This window comes from Anabrus simplex, chromosome 11 (genome assembly GCF_040414725.1).
Source record: "Anabrus simplex isolate iqAnaSimp1 chromosome 11, ASM4041472v1, whole genome shotgun sequence".
Classification (NCBI taxonomy): domain Eukaryota; kingdom Metazoa; phylum Arthropoda; class Insecta; order Orthoptera; family Tettigoniidae; genus Anabrus; species Anabrus simplex.
In genome coordinates, this window is record NC_090275.1 from 110,763,144 (window position 1) to 110,791,091 (window position 27,948).

At 39.6% G+C, this 27,948-nt stretch overlaps 1 protein-coding gene across 1 annotated transcript in view; it reads left to right on the top strand.

The window, feature by feature from the left end:
- The window catches only part of LOC136883302 (lysosomal alpha-mannosidase), a 220,842-nt gene that overhangs the window by 117,342 nt on the left and 75,552 nt on the right, over positions 1 to 27,948 (top strand). Inside the window, exons 9-10 of the mRNA XM_067155536.2 lie at positions 13,577 to 13,776; positions 24,687 to 24,895. Of these exons, the coding sequence (XP_067011637.2) occupies positions 13,577 to 13,776; positions 24,687 to 24,895 (409 nt within the window). The remainder of the gene's footprint in view (positions 1 to 13,576; positions 13,777 to 24,686; positions 24,896 to 27,948) is intronic.

The window sequence follows — 27,948 nt, forward strand, 5'->3', positions numbered from 1 at the left end:
ATTCGATCATAACTAGACATAGATAATAAATAACAAGACTATAAGAGATATAATCATTAGATCGTGACTAGACTCTTCGATAATACAAGATTTAATCGACCCAAAGAAAGTGGTCAAAGATAACAATTTAACACCTTAAGAAAATGGATAATAGTTAAACAACAGTAACCATGGGAATGAAATGCGAAGGCCACTTTCACAAGATTCAAATTTTACAAGAATTATCACAAAAGATTTGAGGGATAGGAAAGGAAAAGAATTGGAATGGGAAGAAGTTTTAATAAAAACGTGAAGAAAAAAAAAAAAAAGAAAAAAAAGAAAGCGTAAAGAATTGGCGAGGGTGAGAGAAGGCAAAATTCAGGCACTTCAGTTTTAAAGGTTATTCCAACACACGCACATAAATCATATTAAACAGTATCGGATCTGGCAATCTTTCACTTGATTAGCCTTCAAACGTTCACCCAAGCTAAGAGTCTTTGCGGTACAAGCATGCAAGATTTTGAATTAAGTCCAGAAGAAGGAAGCTCATAATTTTAAGGAGTGAGGGCTATGGTCCAGATTACAAATGATGCCTGAAGGGCAAAATAAGTCAAAGTGTCAAGAACAGCACAGTGAACTATTGCTCACCCAGCATGATGATGATAGTTAAAGATGTTATTTTGAAGTTTAAAATCAAAGATCGCGCGGCTGTGAGCTTGCATCCGGGAGATAGTAGGTTCGAATCCCACTATCGGCAGCCCTGAAAATGGTTTTCCGTGGTTTCCCATTTTCACACCAGGCAAATGCTGGGGTTGTACCTTAATTAAGGCCACGGCCGCTTCCTTCCAACTCCTAGGCTTTTCCTGTATCGGCGCAACGTAAAGCCCCTAGCAAAAAAAAAAAAAATCAAAGATCGCAGACGGCTGAAGGGAGATGCCATACAGTTTCTGCTTCCTCCACACAGCTTAACACACAATGCCTAACTGCAGGTTACAAGGCAGCGGTGACTTTTTTAGCTGAGTGTAGCAGAGCCGAGAACATACGAGAACAGAGCATGACATAAGTGTGACGTGGTAGAAGGGAGGCCAAGAAGCACGAGCATCAGTACAGTCACTAGTCAGCCGGGTAAGCAGACAGAGCAGATGGTGCAGGATGAGTCAGAAGTTGCAACAAACACAGTAGCAGGCCGGTGAAGTAGGCAGAAGGTAGGGTAGAACACCGACATAGTAGATATAGATAGGGAGCACGTAACAACGGCCTTCTGTGAACCATTCTGTACACACCCGTTGCACTGCCAACACACTTCGTCCCACACGAGCAGCAATTTTCTGGATGGATGCATTATGTTCTCTTATGCCAATAATGCGCCCATATATGGAAAAGAAAGGATTCCACCTGATCATTACAATTTATTATACTTGGTAGTTCTTACAGAACTGGTTTCGGCCTATTTGGCCATCATTAACTGGCTAATGTTGATGTCTGAAGGGAGATGCCATCTTTGATTGGCATATCCAGATATGTCTAATGGAGCATATAAGTTATGATTTATCATTTAAATTGCAGTACGTAAGTATAAATGACCTTGAGGTTAAAATCATGATTATAAAAACTTATCCTAAACCTAAGAGCTAAGCAGTTGTACAAACATATTAAAATATGCTTTAAAATGCTTTGGTTGAATAATAATAATAATAATAATAATAATAATAATAATAATAATAATAATAATAATAATAATAATAATAATAACCTTATGGCCTCAGCTACCATATGCAGACATTTCAATTTGATGCCATCTGGCTGTCTGCTCATCAATTTCGACGTTCCGTTTTACTTTAGGTCCGCTAGATGGCAGACCGAGTAAACGAGTAAACCGGAACTCTTTTGGGCGTTTATGGCTGAGATTTAATGAATTTTGTCGGTTAAATACCAAATGTGTCACCAGAGATCTTTTACATGCCGACATCGTACGACATGGAGTGTCGAATGGACTTTTTTTCCGCCCTTTAAAAATCCGACTACCTCTGCCGGGTTTGAACCCGCTATCTTGGTATCCGGAGGTTGACACTCTACCACTGATCCACAGAGGCAGCTTTTTTTTTTTTTTTTTTTTTTTTTTTTGGTAGAATCTTATGGCTATGAATTACCAGTTGATTCTAGTGCTCATGAACAATAATACAAATAAGTCTAAAAACTTGAGTTTAGTAGTACATGTCTTGCATATGCTTTCTGCTTGTAATTATCATGCTGTTAATCATAGATTTGTGTCGGTTGATATCTCCAGTCCATTTTCAACTTTATACAGTGAACATTCAATGGACAAATGTTTGAAGTGTACTTAGGTGAAAAGCTATCTGTTCGGGAACACATGTTGTACGCTCAGTGTCTACATCGTATAATCTTTTTTTTTTTTTTTTGCTAGGGGCTTTACGTCGCACCGACACAGATAGGTCTTATGGCGACGATGGGATAGGAAAGGCCTAGGAGTTGGAAGGAAGCGGCCGTGGCCTTAATTAAGGTACAGCCCCAGCATTTGCCTGGTGTGAAAATGGGAAACCACAGAAAACCATCTTCAGGGCTGCCGATAGTGGGATTCGAACCTACTATCTCCCGGATGCAAGCTCACAGCCGCGCGCCTCTACGCGCACGGCTGTGAGCTTGCATCGTATAATCTAAGCAGCCTGATTGTTTCCTTCTCCCTCCCTCCCTCCCTCCCCTATCCTTTGATTTTTCCCTTTATCTATGTATCTTCTATTTTGTGGACCTAATTTCTATTTTCTACTTCTGTGTTATTTAAATTAAATTTCTAACCCTGCTTGTTTTTTTAATCGGAATTGTGGCCTTTACGCATCTTTATTCGTAAAATTGTTACCTCTTTTTTCTTAAGGTCTCTATTTTTCCTTTCAAATATTGTTATCATGGATGGATCTTTCGTTATAAGCTTGATGGAACTCCTTTTGTGTCACTTCTAAATGTAGTCACGATCTACATGATCGCATTTGTTAATGTTTGGTGTTACTCTTTCGAAATTTGTACGAAATTTCATGTTAAAACTTGGTTACTGTAATCATCTGTTCTTATTTGAGGTTTATTGTAAAATATAATTTTTTCAAATTAACTCCTTTTCATGAATAAGTTTCTGATGTTACACATTTTTCCTTTATTTGAATTATGTACTTACCAGGCAAGATCCTCTCGGTTAGCCTAGCAATGCTGTGCGCTAACTCTGTCTGCTAATTTTGTGGTTCTAGTATTTGATTGCAAGTTCTTAATGATTTTGTTCCTGTACTCTGCGAACCAACCATATCTGAGGTTGTGATATTTTGTGTAGGTCTGTCTGTGGTCTGTAATATTCCCACCAGTCGCATGGTTGCCTGTCGCTCAGAACTATGTTGGTCAGATACTTGTTCATAATATCTTCAGAACAAACATATTACGGTTAATTTTATTCCTTTCTGTCGATGTTATTCTAAATAAGAATAATTCCTACACCACACACCATGATACAGAAGACCAGGAAGGACAAATTCAGGAATGAAAAAATCCGAGAGGAGGTGGGAATAGGAGACTCCCTACTACAGATGATCCAGAAAGCAAGACTGAAGTGCTTTGGCCATGTAAGATGGATGAGTGCAAGCAGGACTGCAAGAAGAGAATATGAAAGAGAAATAAAAGGAAAGAAGACCAATGGGCAGACCCAGAGGAAAGTGGACAGTTCTGGTGAAGAAAGATGTCTAGGAGAGAGGAGAAGATTGGGAGAAGATTATGAGAGAACAGTGGTTCATGGACAGACAAAGATGGAGGGGACTCGTACACCACACCCGGGCAACTGGAGATGGTCAGCGATGATGATGATGATGATGTTGACCAACAACGATGTGTCCTTAGAGACTGTTTAGCATAGCATGAGGCTGATATGTGACAGAAAAATAGGTATGCTATACCCCCCCAGCATGGTGAGAATGCTTGTATTTTTGAACGAACACTTATAAGACTATTAAATTTTATAATTAATCTAATTTTTATGTTTTTATAATATCAAATACTTCTTTTTAACATTTGGCTTGTGGATAGATACATAATTAACTACTAACTCAAACCATCATGATGATCATCACCAACCATCTCCAGTTGCCTGTGTTTAGTGTAGAAATGAAATCCACTTCTGTCTCTTCTTGTTGGATCTGATCCCACTCCAGCCCTCATTATCTCACATCTCGACCAACTTGAACAAGCCCGAGTCTCTTGTTTCAGTTCGAGTTTCCAACAATTTTCTTGCTGTTCCATGTGGTTCCAGCTGTTTGACATGTCCAAACCACGTTAACTTGTCCTTTGATATGTTTAACATAGGCCTTTTGTCTTTCCACTTCATTCCGAATCTTGTCCTTTCTTGTTTCTTGGACTGTTGTTCTTAAATATTTCATCTGCACAGCTTGGAGCTTACTGACATCTCTGCTGGTTAGAATGCAGGTTTCAGAACTATATGTGATATTCGGTTTGAAGAAACTGTTATAAATTGTCAGTTTTGATCTTATTGGGATTTGAGGATTCCTTGGGATTTTTTAAACTTGAAGGTAAGGTAAAAATGTGCTCCTTTTTGGACTTGGCTTATGATCTCAGCATGGGACCCATTATCTTCTGTAACCGTATTGCCCGTCCGGCCCCGCGGTGTAGGGCGCAACGCGTCCGCCTGTCACCCTGCGGCCCCGGGTTCGATTCCCGGCTGGATCAGGGTTTTTTAATTGTAATGATTAATATCCCTGGCCTGGGGACTGGGTGTTTGTGATGTCCATAATGTTCCTTTCCTCACACACCACATTCCACCCTACTGCCATTCCAATAACATGCAGGTTCATACAATATGGTGCCAGCAGGGGCAAAAAATCCACATGGGTCGACGTCCCGAACAGATAACATAAAAACAAAAACAAAAAAAAAACATACTGCCCAGATACTTGAAATTCCCCATCTCTTTTAGTTTTTCCCCATCAAAGTTATGTTCACTCCCTATTTTAGTTGACTGACTGACAGCACCAGTGTTTTTGAATGACTGCTTTTCAGGTCAAGTTCATTGAAGACATCATTCCAGCTGTACTTCTGCTCCTGTGTTGCCTTATACTTCATAATCTGCAAAAGCAAGGGAACTTAATTTGTTGTTGTTGGTCCATTGTTTGACCGTCTTTATTGTTTACTTTACAAAGGAAAAAAAAATTATTTTAGTCATCACATTAATAAATAATAATGGGGATATAGCACTTCTTTGCTGTACTCAGAGTCTAGTTGCAAACTAGTTTGAGCAACCTTCTCCTATTTGGATGTAGAGATGGGCAAAAAATAACACATCAGTCATTGTGAAACTGTTGTTGATTCAGAAGTGATCTTTAAATGAACATTACGTCGGAACATCCTGTTCCAAAAGAACAGTGTTTCTTGTTGCCTGCACTCCAGCGAGATTGATCTAGCAACATCCCATTCCAAAAGAACAGTGTTCCATATCTGCTGCATTCCGGCGAGATTGATCTAGCAACATCCTATTCCGAAAGAACAGTGTTCCGTATCTCCTGCATTCTGGCAAGATTGATCTAGCAACATCCTATTCCGAAAGAACAGTGTTCCGTATCTCCTGCATTCCGGCGAGATTGATCTAGCAACATCCTATTCTGACAGAATAATGTTCCGTATCGCCTGCATTTGGCGGGATTGGTCTAGCAACACCCTGTTCCGAAAGAACAGTGTTCCGTATCGCCTGCACTCGGCGGGATTGATCTAGCAGCACCTTATTCCGAAAGAACAGTGTTCCGTATCACCTACACTCAGCTGGATTGGTCCAAGAAAGACTCCAACAGTTTTAATTGGTCTAGGTGTTTGAGAACCGCACATGTTCAACTGATTGGCTGATTGTTCTGACTCTGGGCGAACGTGAGTGCTAGTTCAAAGTTCTTGGTAACTAGTCATTGATTGCACTGGAGTATCAAGGGAAGGGGAAAAGAACCCAAAAAATATGACAGACAGTGAATCCTCGGTAAGTATGTACGACACTGATTTTTAATCTTTGTTTGTATGAATTCTTGCTGCGTGAAACCACGTGCATCGTCAAAGTATTCTTTTTCCACAATATACGGCTGTTTGTGTTGTGCTATCCACTGCCATTTGTTCATAAGAAGTGTTAGAAATAGACTATATACATACTGGTATATATATACTGTATAATGTGGCAAAGTCAATATATCAAATTTAATTGAACTAGCCCACGTTTCATATTTTACTGGTACTTGCCTTCTTTTGCCAAATAAAAACCTTAGTTAATCCATAACTCTGGCTGTCAAAACTAATTTATGATTAAAGAAAATGTATAAAATACCTGAAAAATAAAACAATTAACAACCTGAACATTTCTCAGGTTTCATTAATACCCAATTTTTTTGTGATAAAACTATATTTCAGTGTTTTCTAGATGCATTGAAAGTAAAGCATGAAAATAACAGTGAGGAAACAATCTTCGAATTAGCATTTATCAGGTTCGTTAATATTCTCTCTTTCGCCACTGCCTAAACCTTCGACTATTATTTTGGAACTGTATTCGGAACATAGTATTTTTCCAGAACAGGAGCAACCGGAACTGTTCCAGAAAAAAACAACTTCACCCATCTCTATTTGGATGCAACTCTGACAGTTTTTATACGATATACAGAATTTTCATTTTATTTATTAAGGATGATGGGCTGATGGCACATTAATTTCCTCTAGGCATTCCCACACCTTGTCACTCTGCATCCTGTCATAGGTGTTTTCACTGTCCAGGAAAATGAAGACAACATCCTTCGCTTTCTCTGAATGTTCCACCCTGATCATTGTAACAGTAAAAATCAGGTCTGTTGTTGCCTTGTTAGTTTTTAAGGTATACTAGAACTACTTATATTTTTAATTTACAATTATACGGCTGAAGGAAACACAATAGAGGAAGAGTGGATAGTCATGAAAAATGAAGTTAGTAGGGTTGCTGAAGAAATGTTAGGAAGGAAGAAAAGATCAACTAAGAATCAGTCGATAACTCGGGAGATACTAGACCTGATTGATGAACAACGAAAATATAAGAATGCTAGAAATGAAGAAGGCAGAAAATAATACAGGTAATTAAAGAATCAAGTGGATAGGAAGTGCAAAGTAGCTAAGGAAGAATGGCTGAAGGAGAAGTGCAAGAATGTCAAAGGTTGTATGGTCCTGGGAAAGGTAGATGCTGCATACAGGAAAATCAAGGAAACCTTTGGAGAAAGGACATCTGGGTGTATGAATATTAAGAGCTCAGATGGAAAGCCACTTCTAGGGAAAGAAGACAAAGCAGAAAGATGGCAGGAACATATCCAGCAGTTGTATCAAGGTAAAGATGTAGATAATTTGGTTCTGGAACATGAAGAGGCCTTTGATGCTGATGAAATGGGAGACCCAGTTTTGAGGTCAGAGTTTGACAGAGGTGTGAGTGATCTAAATAGGAACAAGGCATCTGGAATTGATGACATTCCCTCTGAATTACTGACTGCCATAGGAGAAACCAGCATGGCAATTTTATTCCATTTAGTGTGTAAGATGTATGAGACAGGAGAAGTCCCATCCGATTTTCGGCAGAATGTTGTTATACCTATTCCCAAGAAAGCTGGTGCTGACAGGTGTGAAAACTACCGAACCATTAGTTTAGTATCTCATGCCTGCAAAATTTTCACATGTATTATTTACAGAAGAATGGAAAAAAAATTTGAAGCTGAGTTGGGAGAAGATCAATTTGGCTTCAGAAGAAATGTAGGAACACGTGAAGCAATCCTAACTTTACATCTGATCTTAGAGGATCGAATCAAGAAGGACAATCTCACGTACATGGCATTTATAGATCTAGTAAAGGCGTTTGATAATGTTATTTGGACCAAGCTATTTCGGATTCTGAAGGTGATTGGGATCAGATACCGAGAACGAAGAATTATCTACAGTATGTATAAAAATCAGTCTACAGTGATAAGAATCGAGGGCTTTGAAAAAGAAGCAGCAATCCAGAAAGGAGTGAGGCAAGGCTGCAGTTTGTCCCCCCTTCCTTTTCAATGTTTACATAGAACAGGCAGTAAAGGAAATCAAAGAGGAATTTGGAAAGGGAATCACAATCCAAGGAGAGGAAATCAAAACCTTGAGATTTGCTGATGATATTGTTATTTTATCTGAGACCGCAGAAGATCTCAAGAAGCTGCTGAATGGTATGGATGAAGTCTTGGGTAAGGAGTACAGGATGAAAATAAATAAGTCCAAAACAAAAGTAATGGAGTGCAGTCGAATGAAGGCAGGTGATGCAGGAAATATTAGATTAGGAAATGAAGTAGTTGAATATTGTTACTTGGGTAGTAAAATAACTAACAATGGCAGAAGTAAGGAGGACATAAAATGCAGACTAGCACAAGCAAGGAAGAGCTTTCCTAAGAAAAGAAATTAACTCACTTCAAACATTGATATAGGAATTAGAAAGATGTTTTTGATGACTTTCGTGTGGAGCGTGGCATTGTATGGAAGTGAAACATGGACGATAACTAGCTGAGAAAGAAAGAGAATAGAAGCTTTTGAAATGTGGTGTTACAGAAGAATGCTGAAGGTGAGATGGATAAATCGAATCTCGAATTAAGAGATACTGAATCAAATTGGTGAGAGTAGATCGATTTGGTAAAATTTGACGAAAAGAAGAGAATGATAGGACATATCTTAAGACAACCCAGGTCTTGTTCAGTTGGTTTTTGAAGGAAGTGTAGGTGGCAAAAACGGTAGGGGTAGACCAAGGTATGAATATGACGAACAGATTAGAGCAGATGTAGTACGCAATAGTTACATAGAAATGAAAAGGTTAGCACTTGGTAGGGTGGCATGGAGAGCTACATCAAACTAGTCTATGGACTGGTGACTCAAACAACAACAACAACAACAACAACAATGGATGCAGGAGTGTTACCATAAAAAGTAAATAATATTGACATGATAAAGGCTTTTGGGCTTATGCCATGTCAAGAAAATAAGGTGAAATTCTTTACGTTTTGCAGAGAACTGTACTCTACGTCATCAGAAGAAAAGCTTGACTGTCCACGAGAAAGGCTTCTAAACAATGAGCTTTTGAATTTAGACGTTATAATAGAAGTGGAAATGGTACATTCATTCGTCACCAGATGGCCCCCCGGACGTAGTTCCACACTAGCGTTCGAAGCGGAAGCTGACAGAACACATCAGACTCGGACTAAGAGGGTTACGTAACAAATGTAGATAACATATGACATAGACAGGTGTATGACATAGACACAAACCTGGAATGAAACATCTGGCTATGAGGAATGTACGAATTTGGAAAACACCGAGATGAAATAACAATAGTGAAGGGTCAATTTAACAAGAGGCGAGAGGAAAGCTCTGCAGGAACTTGGAGATGATTCTGAACTGACCATTCTCTCAGCTGATAAGGGTAATGCGACAGAGGTTATGGACACTGACGAGTATAAGAATAAGATCTCAGCTATATTGTCAGCTCGTATGTCCAGCGCCACTGTAAAGCTCTTAAGGCAATCTTCTATACAATCCACCGGTGGTTCATAATCCGTTAAAGGAGAGATCCTCACTTGGACTATGTGTAAGCAGGGTAGCATCCTGCTTCATGAATTTACCAAGCTCAGAACATCTTAAGCAAGCCTCGTACCTATGGGAGTAACGGAGTCCCACTCCCATTTGACAGGCGAGGAACTCCTTGGAAACAACTTGGCGAACAAAATGGAATTCAATGGGGAGCTATCAATATTAATGGGGCTTATGGAAGAAAGAAAGTAGAACGGGCTGAGTCAGCAAAGAGGGTGCATCTGAATGTGCTAGGAGTAAGTGATATACGGGTAAGGGGAGATAATGAGGAAGAGATAGGAGATTATAAAGTGTACTTGGCAGGTGTTAGAAAGGGAAGGGCAGAGTATGGGGTATGGCTGTTTATCAGGAATACCATTGCACGCAACATAGTTTCTTGTAGGCACATAAATGAGCGAATGATGTGGGTAGATTTGGCAATTGGAGGAATTAGGACGAGAATTGTCTCAGTGTATTCACCATGTGAGGGCGCAGATGAGGATGAAGTTGACAAGTTTTATGAAGCATTGAGTGACATTGTTAGGGTCAACAGCAAGGATAGAATAGTGCTAATGGGTGATTTTATTGCGAGAGTTGGAAATATAACTGAAGTATACAAAAGAGTGATTGGTAAATGTGGGGAAGATAATAGGAATGGGAAGCATTTGCGGGACTTCTGTGCTAGTATGGGTTTAGCTGTTACGAATACATTCTTCGAATTGGAAATCTGTTAGGAATCTATGAGTTTTCCAGGGATTTTTCAATGATACAGACCACTATCTGATCTTTAGTGAACTAAGTATCTCTAGGCCTAGGATAGAGAAAGTGAAATCTGTCTGCAAACGAATAAGGGTAGAAAATCTCCAGGACGAGGAAATTAGAAGTACATGGATATGATTAGTGAGAAGTTTTGAACAGCAGACAGTAAGCAGGTTCAGGATATAGAAAGAGAATGGGTGGCATACAGGGATGCTGTAGTAGAAACAGGAAGGGAATGCCTAGGAACAACTGTGTGTAAAGATGCGAAAAGGCGAACATCTTGGTGGAATGATGAAGTGAGAGTAGCTTGTAAAAAGAAGGCTCATCAGAAATGGCTCCAAACAAGGGCCAAGGCAGACAGGGATCTGTATGTAGATGAAAGAAACAAAGCGAAACAAACAGTTGTTCAATCCAAAAAGAAATCGTGGGAAGATTTTGGTAATAACCTGGAAAGATTAGGTCAAGCAGCAGGGAAACCTTTTTGGACAGTAATAAAGAGTCTTAGGAAGGGAGAGAAAAAAGGAAATGAACAGTCTTTTTAGTAATTCAGGTGAATTCATAACAGATCCCAGGGAATCACTGGAGAGGTGGGGGGAATATTTTGAACAGCTTCTCAATGTAAAAGGAAATCTTCCTAATGGTGTTGCGAACAGCTAAGTTCATGGGGAGGAGGAAAATGGTGTTGGTGAAATTACGCTTCAGGAAGTGGAAAGGATGGTAAATAAATTCCATTGTCATAAAGCAGCAGGAATAGATGAAATTAGACCTAAAATGGTGAAGTATCGTGGGAAGGCAGGGATGAAAATGGCTTCATAGAGTAGTAAGATTAGCATGGAGTGTTGGCAAAGTACCTTTAGTTTGGACAAAAGCAGTAACTGCACCTCTCTATAAGCAAGGGGACAGGAAGGATTGCAACAACTATCGAGGTATCTCATTGATTAATATACCAGGCAAAGTATTCACTGGCATCTTGGAAGGGAGGGTGTGATCAGTCGTTGAGAGGAAGTTGGATGAAAACCGGTGTGGATTCAGACCACAGAGAGGCTGTCAGGATCAGATTTTCAGTATGCGTCAGGTAATGGAAAAATGCTACGAGAGGAATAGGCAGTTGTGTTTATGTGTCGTAGATCTAGAGAAAGCATATGATAGGGTACCGAGGGAAAAGATGTTCGCCATACTGGGGGACTATGGAATTAAAGGTAGATTATTAAAATCAATCAAAGGCATTTATGTTGACAATTGGGCTTCAGTGAGAATTGATGGTAGAATGAGTTCTTGGTTCAGGGTACTTACAGGGATTAGACAAGGGTGTAATCTTTCATCTTTGCTGTTCATAGTTTACATGGATCATCTGCTGAAAGGTATAAAATGGCAGGGAGGGATTCAGTTAGGTGGAAATGTAGTAAGCAGTTTGGCCTATGCTGACGACTTGGTCTAAATGGCAGATTGTGCGGAAAGTATGCAGTGTAATATCTTGGAACTTGAAAATAGGTGCAATGAGTATGGTATGAAAATTAGCCTTTCGAAGACTAAATTGATGTCAGTAGGTAAGAAATTCAACAGAATTGAATGTCAGATTGGCGATACAAAGCTAGAACAGGTTGATAGTTTTAAGTATTTAGGTTGTGTGTTCTCCCAGGATGGTAATATTGTAAGTGAGATTCAATCAAGGTGTAGTAAAGCTAATGCAGTGAGCTCGCAGTTGCAATCAGCAGTATTCTATTCTATTCCCAGATGAAACAATCTTTACATCGGTCTGTTTACAGACCAACTTTGCTTTACGGGAGCGAAAGCTGGGTGGACTCGGGATATCTTATTCATAAGTTAGAAGTAACAGACATGAAAGTAGCGAGAATGATTGCTGGTACAAACAGGTGGGAACAATGATAGGAGGGTACTCAGAATGAGGAGATAAAGGCTAAGTTAGAAATGAACTCAATGGATGAAGCTGTATGCATAAACCGGCTTTGGTGGTGGGGTCATGTGAGGCGGATGGAGGAGGATAGGTTACCTAGGAGGGTAAGAGAAGTAGAGAGATACCAATACGACGATGGTTAGACTCAGTTTCTAACGATTTAAAGATAAGTAAATGAGGCCACAGCAGTAGTTGCAAATAGAGGATTGTGGCGACTGTTAGTAAATTCACAGAAGCTTGCAGACTGAACGCTGAAAGGCATAACAGTGTTTAATGATAATGTATGTATGTATGTATGTATGTTTTTCAGTGTGATTTTAATTTTAAACTATTCTGTTTGTATTTGAGTTAGCTGTAGTGCTTAATTTAAAATACAGGATATTGTAACCTGAACTGTCTTCCATACAGGGTCTCTCTTACAAACCCAGACTAAGTGCACAGTGTTTTGTACTCAGCCGAATATACGTTGTGTGCGGCTGCCCTGCTTTAAACATGTATATAGTCATTTATGAAGTCTTAACTTATAAAAGACACTGGGGGTGTCATCCTTCATAATGAGACACTTCATAAACACCATTAGGATTTTCTGCACATCAATAGCAAGAGTTATGACTGTTCACACGACCATTAAGATTAAAGCAGGCCTCATCCGAAAAGAACACAACCTGTGGGTCGAATAAACGATCATTCAGTAATTACTTTACTCTTGTGGCTGGATCAGCAGGTTTTAAACAATGGGCCCGTGTAAACCTGTACAGTGTGATGTGTAACAGCTTTGTAGCTCTGTGTGCAGAAGAAACTGAAACTCCTACTTGTTGTGCTAATTTTGTGGTGATTTATTCAGTGACCGTTCAAGATTCTCAGCGATGTCATCTAGCTTTACCTCTGTTAAAACAGTTAGTGTGCGCATGTGTTTTCTATTGAGCACTGAGCCAGTAGTATAAAATTTATTTACAGTTATGTGAATCTATGCTCATGAAGGTAGCACTTCATCAGGAAATTGCTGAACAAATGCATCGCGTACCTGTTGAGCCGAGTCGTACTTAAAAAAATTATTATAATATGAAAATATGGTGTTGCAATGATAACCGTCTCACCATGTTAATAGCTGAGATTCAGACTAGTTATTGATGCTAGGTAGAACACTTGTGCACTCCTTGCGCCTGCCATACTGCCGCTTTAGTCTTGGAGAGTAGAAATGCCGCTGAGCGGATAAGGGAGACCTTGTATGTGTAGAAGTGAAAGCGCACTTGTTGCTGTGTCTTTGTTAATTCCAATGGGTTGTGTTCTCTACAGGTGTGTAAGCAGTTGTATGCTCTAGCAGACTTGGACTCCCACATGTGGGCAAATCTAAACAAGATGCGCGAGGCAATGGGTGTTATGCAGCACCACGACGCTGTCACAGGAACAGAGAAGCAGGCCGTGGCCAAAGATTACGCCCGCTTGTTAAGCAACGGTATGGAAGAGTGTCGTAGTACTGCCGAGACGGCCATAAAGTAAGTGTAAGTAAGTCGGATTACTTCACAAGACAGCAGTCATCCTCTTCCTATCCTGTGTCCTCTAGTTGAGCCTGGCATTGTTTCACTTGCTTGTGTTCTTCTGACCCTCATAATCTCTCTCATTGAGAGACATACTGGTGTTCATGTCATGGAAGGTTCTTCCCCTAGCTTCAGTATCTGTTGAGCAGGTTCTTGGTCAATCCACACCCATTTTCTTTCCAAGTTTACTGTTGACTCTGTCCTAATATACAGTGAATTTCTCTCATTAGTTGGTCGGCAGGCGCACCCAACTTATCAGCCTCCACTTGACTCATCACTTCCAGTTACACAGCGCAGCAACAGCACGCGAATGCCGGGACTTCGCAGTTCAGGTCCGTGCTTAGAACGTGTATTAAGTGTTGATCTGTCGCTCCGACTGTTCTCAAGTTGTGAAGTGTTACTTCGGGGTGAAATTCTCATAATGATTCCACTTGTGTACACGGTAGAGGAAAGGGTATTTATGTACGATAATTATGTGAAAAGAGTCTTGAGGGAAGTCGTTAGGCGACTTGCAACACAATTTCCAAGTGTAGGCCCTCCACATGAAGAGACCGTGTGGAAACTTGTAAGTAAATTGAGAGGAATTGGTTCTTTACTAGATAAGATGCAAAGTGTTAAAAAAACGTACTTAATGAGGAAAAAATAAATGAAATTGCAGAAAGATTGGAACATATGCCTATAAAATCCCTAAGAAGACTTGGAGAAGAAGCCAGGGTTTCGAAGAGCTCAACATGGTGGGCTACTGAAATGTTAAAATTGAAAATTGAAGACAAATTTATGTGTGTGAATTGGAGTTCCTAAGACGATGCCAGAAATGTGTGGATGCAGGAGGAAAACATTTCCAATATCTCCTGTCATAAGGTATGACATTCTTTTCTTAATTCTTAATTATTAATTTTCGTAATTCTTATTTTCATAATTCTTAATTTTAATTGTCATCTCATATCATGCACGGATAAAGTGAGCGAAGTGCTGTCCTTATTGCTATACTGCGGAGCGGGGAGTGGCGAGTCAATGGGAGGCAGATAAGCTGGGTGCGCCTGTCGGCCAAGCGATGAGATAAACTCACTGAACATTCATTCCAGCCAGTAGTTCACAATCCTGCTCCCATCGCAAGTCTCATATTGCCGTGAGATTTTATTGTGCACCAGGATCTACTTTTTTTGCCCCCACGGAATATGCCTGTGCACAAAATCTTTTAGCATGGAAACAAAAATAAATAAAACCATATGGCCTCAGCTACCATTTGCAGGCATTTTAATTTGAAGAAATCTAGTCTGCTACATGCCAATTTTGATGTTCCAGTTTGCTCTACCAGATGGCAGAGTAAACCAGATCTCTCTTGGGTGGTCTATGGCCAAGTTTAAATTAATATGTTGGGTAAACACAAAATGTGTCACCAGATATGACGTTGTATGACTTGAACCTGTCATCTTAGGATCTGGAAGCTTATTCAGAGGAGTTGTAAAGATGAATAGAGATGGTAAAAGACTAGCGGCACAGGACAAACACAGAGATGGCAAGGAACAGGAGTCACACTACAAAATCAACAAGATTTATTTCAAAAGTAATATCTGAAGTTACACAAGCACTTGCCCCACTGTTTCACGAGGCATTGACCGCCGCCACCGCCGCTGCCACCACCACCACCACCACCACAACCCCACCACCCACCAGGTAGACCCCATGCTGGAGTATCTAGGTGGCGTAGTTGCCCTGGGGCGTGTCCAGGTAGGACAGCTGCAACTGGTGGCACGGCGACTAATTTGTTATGTGTCGGATGTGGGCGGCGGGATGTTTCGGGCGGTTGGCCCGGTCAATGGTCTGGAGGTGTCTCCAGCGGAGGCCGAGGGCAGAACCAGGGGCCGCTCCAGTCTGCCTGGCTGCTGGGGTGCCCATCCTTGAAGTCATCCTCGGCCGAAGACCCGGGGTCACCGTAGTCTTCACCATCCTCCTGGATGCCGGAGCTGGGGCCGTCACCATCATCCTCATCACAACTAAGGGTTTTCCCCCCCACCTAGTCGAAACATTGATTGCCTAAGGCAATTTAATGGTTAAAAGTGGCACATGTTTCGTATATTATCAACATCTTCAGCCACATAACACTGTTTAGATGAAAAATACATAAATTGACAAAGTACTGTAATGCTTTAGAGGAAGTGTCAATCTTATGTTGATTTTAAGGACACTTCCTCTAAAGCATTACTTTGTCAATTTACATGTATTTTTCATCTAAACAGTGTTATGTGGCTGAAGATGTTGATAATATACGAAACATATGCCACTTTTAACCATTAAATTGCCTTAGGCAATCATTGTATCGACTAGGTGGAAAATAAATAAATACTTAGTTGTGAATCTATTGAAGTGCGATACGGACCATGAAGCTAATTTTATGTAATCATCCTCGTCATCGAGGATATCCCAAGGAGCAGACCGCTGCCACAATTCCTCGGGATACAGGTGCCCTGGGTCATGAAGTGGTGCAGGATCCTCGTCGGCATCTGGATTGAACATGGAGCAGTAGCCTCGGAGCAGAAGGTCCAGTGTTGGTGCGGGTGCGTAGGCGACGTGCCCCCTGGTCACAGGCATAGCGGACCACTCTATACGACGTGGGCTGGGGACCCTACGCACCCGATGATGTGGACGTGACATTACAAGGGCGATATAAGAAGGTGACGCTCCATCGCCCAACCAACAGCCGACTGACGTCCCTCCCGGGGCGAGCCTCGCTTATATAGATTTGAGGCCCAGCACCACTACCATGACTTTCCACCTCCAGTTACCCAGGTGTGGTGTACAAGTGCCCGTCACTTCTTCCTGTCAAAGTATAGTTTCTCTTCCTCTATGTCCTCCCTCTTGGCATTCCTCTTGCTGACCTCCGATTTCATTGTGTCTATCCATCGATTCCTTGCTGTTCTTGTTTTGTCCATCCTCTAAACATGTCCAAACCATTGTAGCCTGCATATTCCTAAAAGTTCAGGAACAGGTATTTTGATTCCAGCCTCATTCCTGTTTGTTTCATTTCTAATCTTGTCCTTCCTGGTCTTTTGGTTCAGTGTTCTGATTAATTTAATTCCTGTTCACTGGATTTTACTATTTGCTTTGTTATGCAGGGTACAGGTTTCAAGTCCATGTGTGAGAATTGGACTGAAGTAGGTATAGAACATGGGCATTTTTGCTTTCTGGGGTATTTTATCATCTCAGAGTTGATTTCTCACTTGGAAAATAAAATTGAGAAGCTTTCTGAGTCATATTAATTATTTCTTGGTTTACTGTGTTATTTTTTGAAATGATATTTCCAAGGTATTTGAAGTTAGAAACAGACTGCAACAGAGTTCCCTCCAGTTGATAGTCATTTCAAGACTTTTTACTTATGTTTAGCCCATATTCTTTAAGCTTGCCATTCCAATGATTTAGTTTCTCCTATACTTCTGCTTAATTTTTTCCCCAGATCAGAACATCATCTGCAAATGTTAGAGTGTTAGGTTCATTGCAATGTTCTTTGATGAATTTTATGATCCGATCCATAACAGGGATGAACAAGAGTTGTGACAATGCACTTCCCTGCTGGACTCCTCTTTTGGTTTCAAACCAATCTGATCTTCCATCCCCTACTTGGACACAGCTTAAGCACTTTTGATAGAGCATCTTTACTTTATCAATCAGGAAGTTTGGCACACCTATACCTTTTGGACATTCTGAGATTCTCTCTCTAGGCACACTGTCATAGGCCTTCTCAATGTTCTTAAAAACCATCACGAAGTTCCCGTGAAACTCCTTTGGCTGAAATTGGAACCAGTTGCAAACATGTCCGAGTAGAAGGTGCCTTCTTCTATGGGCCAAAAATACGGAAATCTCGTGGTGATTGATCGGGGCTGTATGGTGGATATTCCAACACTGTCTACCCAAATTTCGCCTGGAGTGGTAAGGCAGCTGTTACGTAGAACTTCCACCAGATGGCAGCACAGGATTGTATACTTGAAGAAAACTGTTCAGAGACACACTCTGGATTGACGAAGGCTGAGAACAGCTCACTTTTCTAAGGCAAAGAACACAACCTAAGGCGGGCTCGAGCTTCGGCCGCACGACCAAGACCTCATTAAACATTCCGAGTCTCACTCAGGCTTAGGGTGGATTGCGTAAACCAAATATTTTGTTTACTGTTGTACAGTAATCAACAAAATCAAATACAAGAACAGCAGTGCTAAGTTTAAATAGCTGATGTTGCTCAGAATGGAAATAACTGCACCTTGAAGCACATCATCGTGTATCCTAATAACATAACACTCCTTGCATCCATACCAAAGTCGATAGAGAAGGTGCTAAGGACCAACATGGTGTTAAAAGGCAAAATTTATTTTCTGGCAGACATCACAAATTTGCAAGAGACTATCCTCATTTTTCCGTATTGAAAGTCTGTTAAAGAAGAAACAATAAAACTTTTGTATCCACCTATTCAATACATTAAAAGCAATTATAAAATTAGGATCTCATCTTTATTTTATTGCTTAAATATTAAAACGTAGGACATGTTTCGTTCATATTTTGAACATCTTCAGCTATAAATATTCTTACAAGGTTAAATGATAACATTGTTTTAGAACTTACACTTATGGTTCGTAAATGCAGGCAGGATGAGAAAGGGTAAATGCTGATCCTTCAATGTTAGTTTCTTCAACTTTTAAATCATTCGGCATATTCTTACGAAAATAACTTTCCTGTTACAGATATGTCAACAGACTTTCTTATGTAAACTTTGATGAAATTACCATTTGAATGTCACCAAAGCTTGTTCACCAATTGACAGAGTCCCTGCTTACGTCTGTACAATTGTCCTACACTGGTCAAGACTACAAGCATTTTATGAATTCGACAAATTTGAAGTTAAATATTTAATGTAGGACAAAATTCATAATCTACAATCAACAGTGCACATCAGTTTTGTCTCTTTTATGGATGAATAATATAATATGTAAATCGAGGTATAGTTTTAATAATAGTAAATACTATAAATTCATTTTAAAATGTTAAAAACAAATTATGATACTTTACATTTTCAGTTAAATTACATTTCACATTAATTTTAAATTATATTAAACTTATTTTTAATTTTAAGTAGTTATAATGTTCTGTTTACACAGGTGTACAATTATATGGTTTGGCATAATAGCAGGCTTCATAGCCTGAGCCCCGCCATGTACAGAAAAACATTAATAAATAAATAAAATAAAATAACCTCAGCTGTTTTGAGAGTGTGTTAAGATTCCAATTCCATACAGTATAATATGTGAGGGCCGATGACCTTCGATGTTAGGCTCCTTAAAACAACAAGCATCATCATTATAATCATATAATACGTGAAAAGTTACACCAGTAGTAACAAATATTATTATTATTATTATTATTTGAAACATTTTTATATTTAAGAGGTTTTCAAAGCTTATGATGGATGAGTTTGTCAAGTGCAAACCATAAGCGTAAGTTCTAAAACAATGTTATCATTTAACCTTGTAAGAATATTTATAGCTGAAGATGTTCAAAATATGAACAAAACATGTCCTATGTTTTAATATTTAAGCAATAAAATAAGGATGAGATCCTAATTTTATAATTGCTTTTAATGTATTGAATAGGTGGATACAAAAGTTTTATTGTTTCTTCTTCTTCACACGTTTTGTAAATAGGCTACTGATATGAAATCTAAAAACATGAATTCAATTGAATTCAATGGAACTGAATAATTATATATTAATATTTATTTGTTCGTTATTCATGTTGAAGTGGTTGAGTAGCAGCCACAGGGTTTGTTTCAGTTCTTCGGAAGAGTCGAGTACATTATGGTATTCTGTGTTATAGTCAGTTCTCCATGATATAGTTTAATATCTTCATTGTAAATTAGGCTGGAAAAGAGGTTAATATGAATGAATAGGATACAAAGTAGAACAGCAAATTGATGTATAAGAATGCATGGATTGAGCACTCATGAAGGATACACGTGAATTCAAAATTTTCAGCTCTAGCCTTCATCAGTAGAGGATAGAATAAGAATGGTAGTGATCATTGTTGACAAGTAGGTGCTGTTTTGAGAGAAGAGATAGGCAGGTCATGAGAACAGGAAATAAGAAACAGTTATCTATTGTTAACACTGGGTGCTCCCCTAGATCTGAGCACTTAAGAGGTTGGGAAGATGGGGGAAAATCTGTGAAGCAGCCATCAAAGATGATTTTTTGGAGTCAGATGTGAATGGGGACAGAAATATAACCACTCTGTAGTCTTCTCTCATCGTCAGACCACATCTGTGATCGTCTTCCAAAAAGCCCACAGTCACATTTGAGTACCCACCAGACTTCAAAAACATTCTCACTTGCCCTGAACCATACCAACTGCCACTCACTTCTGGCTCTTTTCCCTTTGAATACAAGGGCCGAAGACCTGCCATCTACATATGCCCAGCACCACCGACAGGTCGTCATAACCATGCATCGTTCAACATCATTGACGAGCTTTAATTTAGACTATGCCCAGCTTAACTACTAACACTCTAGTCAAATGAATGTGGTACTACCATAGTACCTGGGATCTTCTTGCCCCCATCTATAGCCACCACCATGAAACCAGTTGACAGTTCAAGTCCTTCCCCTGAAGTTGGACATCAGCACCAGACTGTAACAATAGTATATACTCCTTTTTTTTTTTTAATTCTTCCTATTCTCTTGCCTTGCCTTCTTTACCTCACAACAGTATCTACTTCTCAGCAATGGTCCGCTCTATTCTTATTTCGTCCTCCACTGATGAAGGCTGAAGCTGAAAATGTTGGACCCATGTGTTCCTTTTATTTGTATTCTATGCACTCATCTGCTTACACAGTGCGGTGTATTCTTGCTCTCCATCCCTTTCCTATAGACATATTTTGTTCCCGTCATCTTTCTTACGTGAGCATCATACATGTTGTCATGCAGACCGTGTGATACTCCAATATCTGGGCAGTCGTTGTCCTGGTAGACCAATGGCCTTAACCCTTTCACTCCGGCGTAGCGAGTATGGTGGCGTGACTCTCTGACGCGAGCAGCGGGTGGTTCACCGAGCACGCTGTATGGGACACTCGTCTTGCTCCGTTTACCAGTCCACACTTGGCTTGTGATGTGAGGAGAGGACAGGCAGAGTGTAAAAGTATTTTATTTGTAATGCATATTCAGTGAAATGCTTATGACTATACTTTCGTCTTCTCGCACAGAAAAGTTATGATACTCGTGTTAAAAACATCTGAAAGAAACTTAACATTGTATTGCCCACTAACTTTTCAATCCAAAATTAACTGTGTCGAACTTATGTTTCTTTGGATTCAGGTTCTACTTTTATCAGTTTAATTTTCTGCTCAGTGGTCAGCCACCTGATGTTCATCCTCATCTTCAGTCAAATCATCGAAGTAGACCGTCCTTTTAGACAACGAAGCGGTAACTGGAGTAGTAAGTAGAAGGTGTGATTGAAGTAGTTCCGTCACCAGAATCAGGTGACAAATCACTATCATCGTCATCTTCTTCAAAGTCAGTACCTAATACGAGGGCAACCACAATATATCTTTCCTCCATCATCAGGCCTTTCACAATATCAAAGCTATTGAAAGCCAAGTCAACAAGCACAAGGACGTCAGCACAGAGCAAGTAGGTGCAAAATGAGGAGCATAATTAAAAATAGGAAAGGATTTCCACCAATCAATACTTGTTTATTGCTTATATTAAGCTACAGGACCGGTTTCGACCCCATATACAAGGTCATCTTCAGCTGAACCATGAATACATATTTATATGATGAAGCTTTGATTAAATTGCATTGTCAAAGGAATGTCATATGATGATGTGCATTTAGTCACATACAAATGGGGCATGTCTTAACGTGAATTGGCATATATGTCAGTATGTACAATATTGCAACTGTATGTCTAAAATATTATGTTGAGGTCCTAAAATTAGTGTATAAAACATATCTTCACTTAAACTAACTTATATATATATGTACAGGATAAAATACAAAATAGATTACGAAATGAGGAGCATACCGGACACAAAGCTTTCATCTTCGAACTGGTTACTCCTGTCATCTGGTGATCATAGCCGTAACTATAGACTCCCAAGTCAGCCAAGAGAAACCTCCAGGGCCGAACTCCCTTAAGTCTATCATATTGAAACGGAAAACAGGACACGCGACTTCTACAGCATGATGATATAGATGTTGATTCGCATAGGGAATCTGAAATATTTGTCCTGAATGAGTAAATTTATAATACCAATATAAATGGTCCGTTATTGGACATTAGAAATTTTCCAGCTAACTCATTCCTGGTTGCCAGCGCTTCACCCTCGTGTGCTAGGGTGGGCTCATCAGTTGGTACCTAGCACACCTACCAATACGCTGGCTAGTGCATACTGTGGAGGCCACTGCGTAGGCTAACTGGAGCCACCGGCAGTGCCAATGCACTAAGAGACTTTGTCACATAACTAAAAATTACTCATTCAGGACAAATATTTCAGATTCCCTATGGGAATCAACATCTATATCATCTGATGGCCAAGCAGACATCAATTTTTAGTTATGAGACAAAGTCTCTTAGTGCATTGGCACTGCCGGTGGCTCCAGTTAGCCTACGCAGTGGCCTCCACAGTATGCACTAGCCAGCGTATTGGTAGGTGTGCTAGGTACCAACTGATGAGCCCACCCTAGCACACGAGGGCGAAACGCTGGCAACCAGGAATGAGTTAGCTGGAAAATTTATAATGTCCAATAACGGACCATTTATATTGGTATTACTTCTACAGCAGTCGACCGGGTATGCGGCACAGCTCCCTCTCAACTGCTGCAGCAGTGAAAGGGTTAACGTTTTCACTGCTGAGATAAAATCTCAGTTGCAAAATCACCTGTGCTGACTTATTTTTAACAACAGCGATGAGATAGATTGGTAAGATAGATAATAATTGAGGCACTAAATAATTCATATGGTGTCTGTAATAATAAAAATCATTACAGTTCTCTGTACATCCACCAACTGATAAATCAGTGTCATGTTGTCATTATTCATGAGAGAATCAGCAAAGAACCATTACACCGAGCAAGTGGCTGCACGGTTTTGGTCACATAGATATCACCTTACATTCAGGAGATAGTGGGTTCAAACCCCATTACCAGCCTGAGGATCACTTTCACGATCCTAATCACATATTCTACCTTTACAGTACAATTTGAGTATTTATTAATGGGCAATATTAAAATTGATAGATATTTCATCCCTAGCAGAACATCATCAGTCGACACATGTTTAACAGACTTTGTCAAAGTTGTCACATGGATATTGGTACACATACACAGTGAAAAATATGTTCACTTTATAGATAAAAATGATGTATGATGTCTTGTTCTTAAAAAAATCAAAAGTGAGTGTAACTTTGTAATAAAAATCTTGAGGAGTCTGTCCATATATTGAGCATAATTGATGTTGATGGATTGAATTGTTCAAAAATGTTGAACATTCAAGTTATAGATGAAACATTTGATAGGACTACATGGTTGTTGGTGGAGTACTGCATAAGTAATTCCCTGGCCAAATACAGTAGGAGAGTTGATTCTTTTCCGCTCAATGAGAATATTCGTGACACATGACCAACTTCTTGAGGTTTATCTTCTCATAACAGGCTCCACTTGCTGTATGAATCAGCAGCCCAAGTACTAAAATGGCATCAGGGTTGTAGATCTCATATTTATTTTTATTTCATATGGATAGACAGCTGCTCAGATTCAAATTTTCAAATCTGCAGCACAACCATGTCCTGTATTTTTTGTATTTTTATTCTACCTATAAATTGATTGTTGCACGTTTTTGAACAACTCAGTCCATCAACATCAATTATGCTCAACATACGGACAACCTCCTCAAGATTTTTATCACAAAGTTGCATTCATATTTGATTTCACAGCATATTTCTTACAATAAAATATTGAAGTTGCTAATATGAAACTCAAGCGTGTTGTTTCTTCTTCTTGTACCATATCCAAATCAGATGTTAGCTGTCATCAGGGCAATCTGGTTCTGGTTCTTGTTCTCAGCAAGTTGGAAAAAGCGTGGGGGTACTGAGGTCATACCAGTTTCAAACATTCCATAGCCAAGATATTCTCCTTACTCTGATGCTTCTCCTTTCTTCACTCTTAACTTGTAAGCTGAAGGAGTCTGTGCTTATCATTTTGAATGATATGGCCAAACGACTGTAGTGTCTTGTTTTTGATGTTGTGTATGATCTCTAGCTTTTTTTTTGTTCAGGTGGTGGTGTACCTCAGGGTTGTGTATTCTATCAACCCATGATATTCTTAGCAGGTATCTGTAACGCCACATCTTGAAGGGTTTTTGCTGCGTTTTGCTGGTGTTGTCTGTTATGTCTCAAATCCATAAAGTAAGACACAGAATATATGGAGATTTTACTCATTTCCTTGAATGCAGTCCTTGCCTAATTTCAAGAGTGTTATTTCACCTATGATCTGGTACACAGCTGAGCTACTTAAAGCGTTGGTCTTGCTCCAGTTACTGTCAAGTTGACAGGTTGAATGTCATGTTCGCTTATGTCCATTACTTCGGTCTTTATTGTGTTTAAACACGGGCTGCCAGTGGTGGGATGGCTTGGAATTACATTAGTAGATCAATGAGCTTCAGTGGAGTTTAAAAATAAAAAGGTAAAGTTAGCATTCAGGAGGACTAATTGGGGCAAGTATTTGTTCATAGGAAGAGGTTGGGTGTACTGTTGCCACTCATCTCCGCTAGATAGTAGTACTGTTGTTAGTGACAGGTATTAATATAGCTCTAACCAATTTGTTCCTGTTTGCAGCAAGCTACTTCATAACCGAGCCTTGACGTTCAACTCTCCTCCTCACGTCAGCATGACGACGTGCTTGTTGCTCAACATCAGTCAGTGTCAGGAGTCGGAAGAATCGTCTAACTTTGTGGTCACGCTCTATAATCCTCTCAGTCGTCCTGTCTGGCGCTATGTCCGCCTGCCTGTGGTGGGAAAACATTTCATCATTCAGGATCCTAATGGTAAGTTTTGGAACTTAAATACTTTCAAGGACATGATACTTACTTCATATAGGGTGTACCAAACCTCATCAACAAATTCAGGAAGATATTCCTTGTATAGTGAGAAGAAGAGAAGGGTTTGACAACATGGGTTGGGAAATGCATGATTACAGATTTATCCAAGCATATGCAGTAAAACCTCGTTAAGACGATTTTGCAGGGGACAACAAAAATGAGCATCTTAAGCGAGAAAACATACTACTGAACATGTGAATAATAACTATCCAACAGGGGGGATATGGAAACACTAGATGCAATTTTTTCGGACATGAGGGCATTTTACGCCGTATATCCATGGGTACCATTTCTTATGATGAAAGAAAAGTATTAAAAGGTGTGAAAAACATGAGAGAACAAATATGAAAACCTTTTCCACTGGGGCTTATAAAATAACATAGTGCACTGATAGGTGTAAAAAACACCAAACAACAAACATTTGCATGGGGGCCAATAAAAATATCCGAGTATTATTGCAAATCACACTCTTTCTAAAACAAATGTTAGTAGAAGCCTTTTATTTCAGAGCAGTCAGTTATTAAATATTATTTTCTGGTCACTCTCTTAGACAACGAATTAGAGGTTACACTCGACCATATGCGACCAGGAAGAATGACTTTCGCCGCCATTTTGAATATACTTTGACCAACTCGAGTGATCGATTCAAAACTCGAAGGTGCAAGTTCAACATTTTGCGACCTCTGTGCGCTTTAAGATGCGGACACCAGTCCACTTTCTTACAGATTTTAATTTTGTCTTCATTTGTAAGGAATTTTACGATTTTTCCGTATTCGTAACTAGGCTATCACAAGACAAATATGCACCACGCTAGTCAATTTCACACATTTATGTTCCTAATACAGATATAGACTACCATAACATGTGTCAAATATTTGCCACACTGTATCAATCAACGCAAAATAAATTTCTAACTTCTTAATGGAATGAGAAATACAAGCACAAATAAGCTCACTGTGTTATTCAGCAATCTCGCTGCTAACCGACAAGCAAAACTGAACATTCATGAGGCTAATGGCTTGCCCCTGAAGGTGCAACTTATCCTGTTAAGTTCAGGAATTCAAGGCCTTTTCCTTTAATCACATAACTGTGGTGACGGCTCTTACTTGAGTTGAAAATCACGTTTCTTTCACAAGGGATGACATATAACATTTTCAGGGCTAGAAAAAATGTAATCGTACTAAGCAGTAATAGTGAAAATTCGTGATGCGATTCATGAGGTATTTTTATATAGAATTAATACAATGAGAACCGGGACTTTGAATTTACGATATGCTAAGCAGGAATAAGTGTTAATGAGGAGGAACACACTAATGAGGTTTCACTGTATTTACAGAGTGCACGCCGACATGGGTTACAGTTGTTACAAATGTAGTCGTGTTGATGGGAGCCTGAATACCTCCAGACACGTACACTCGATATCCTGTCGGCTATATGTAAGCAGCAACCGTATTCGATAGGTGTACATCAAGTCTGTTGTCTCTGGTTTTTAAAGTATGGTTTGATGTCTGCTGTGAAGTGGTAATGTACAGAAATGAAGAACTCGCAAACATGCATTACATGTATGGTTTACCAAATGGAGGTGCATTGTGTGCATCAGGAACATTACCCAATGTTTCAAAAATGGCTTTCACGGCCGCATAGAACCAGCTTTTGGGTGGTTAGGCCATGTGCATTTGCAGAGTTTTACCCAGACGTGCCATTTTGGCTCATCAGTTGGATTCGCATGCTCCTCCAAGACTCTGCTTAGCAGTGGCAGTCCAACTGCATGGTCCTGCTGTGTTAGCAAGGAGGGATTGCTAACTTTACCAATAAAAAGTATTTATAAGATCCTCTTTTTCAATACAAAACAAACCATCTCTTAGATGGGACAATGTCTATACATGTTTCGGCCTAATCTCAAGGCCATCTTCAGTAGATCAATTATTACATTACATAAACAAATTAAAAATATTGATGAAGTAAAATACAATGATCATGATTGTTAAAGTAAAAAACATATTGAGGTAAAAAGTCCTCTCGTCTGAAAGGCTGTTTAGCTTGAATATTTTGATTTGTTTTCATCCACTCATTTTTCCATTACAGATGTTGCATACTTATTAACCACATTTTTGACAGTCTCACTACGCTGTACAACACAGTGTTTCATTTTAAAGAATCAGCAAGTTTTATTGTCAAGCTAAGCAGCCTTTCAGACAAGATGATTTTTTACCTCAATATGCTTTTTACTTTAACAGTTATGATCATTGTGTTTTACTTCATCAATATTTTTAATTTGTTTATGTAATGTAATAATTGATCTTCTACTGAAGATGGCCTTGAGATTAGGCTGAAACATGTATAGATGTTGTTCCGTCTAAAAGATGGTTTGTTTTGTATTGAAAAGGAGGATCTTATAAATACTTTTTATTTGTAAAGTGATAACCGTCAATACGGAATGAGATTTATAACATGCAAGGGATTGCTAACCTGCTAAAGGAGAAGTGAATTCTCCATTTTCAAAAATATGTACTCCCCATGGAGATACCATTTCAAAAATGGCTTTCACGGCCACAGATCTTAAAATCACGGGAATAGAATCAGCTTTTTGGGCGAAACTCTGCAAATGCACATGGCCTAACCGCCCAAAAGCTGGTTCTATTCCCGTGATTTTAATAACTACCCAATGAGGAGAATGCCAAACCAGAAGATATTTGAAGGAATCCGTTGCTATCTCTGCGAACACGGGAGTTTAGCATGGCCAAGAAAGAGGATGATGTACTCTACACTGTGAAGCAAAGTCTTGGAGTCAGCACAAGGTGGTTTGTCCTGGGCGGGAATGTGCTGCACATGACGATCTGGAAATTGCTACTATATCATCTATAGCTTGTACAAGTCTTGTCAGATAGTAAGTTCGAACCCCACTGTCGGCAGCCCTGAAGATGGTTTTCTGTGGTTTCCCATTTTCACACCAGGCAAATGCTGGGGCTATACCTTAATTAAGGCCATGGCCGCTTCCT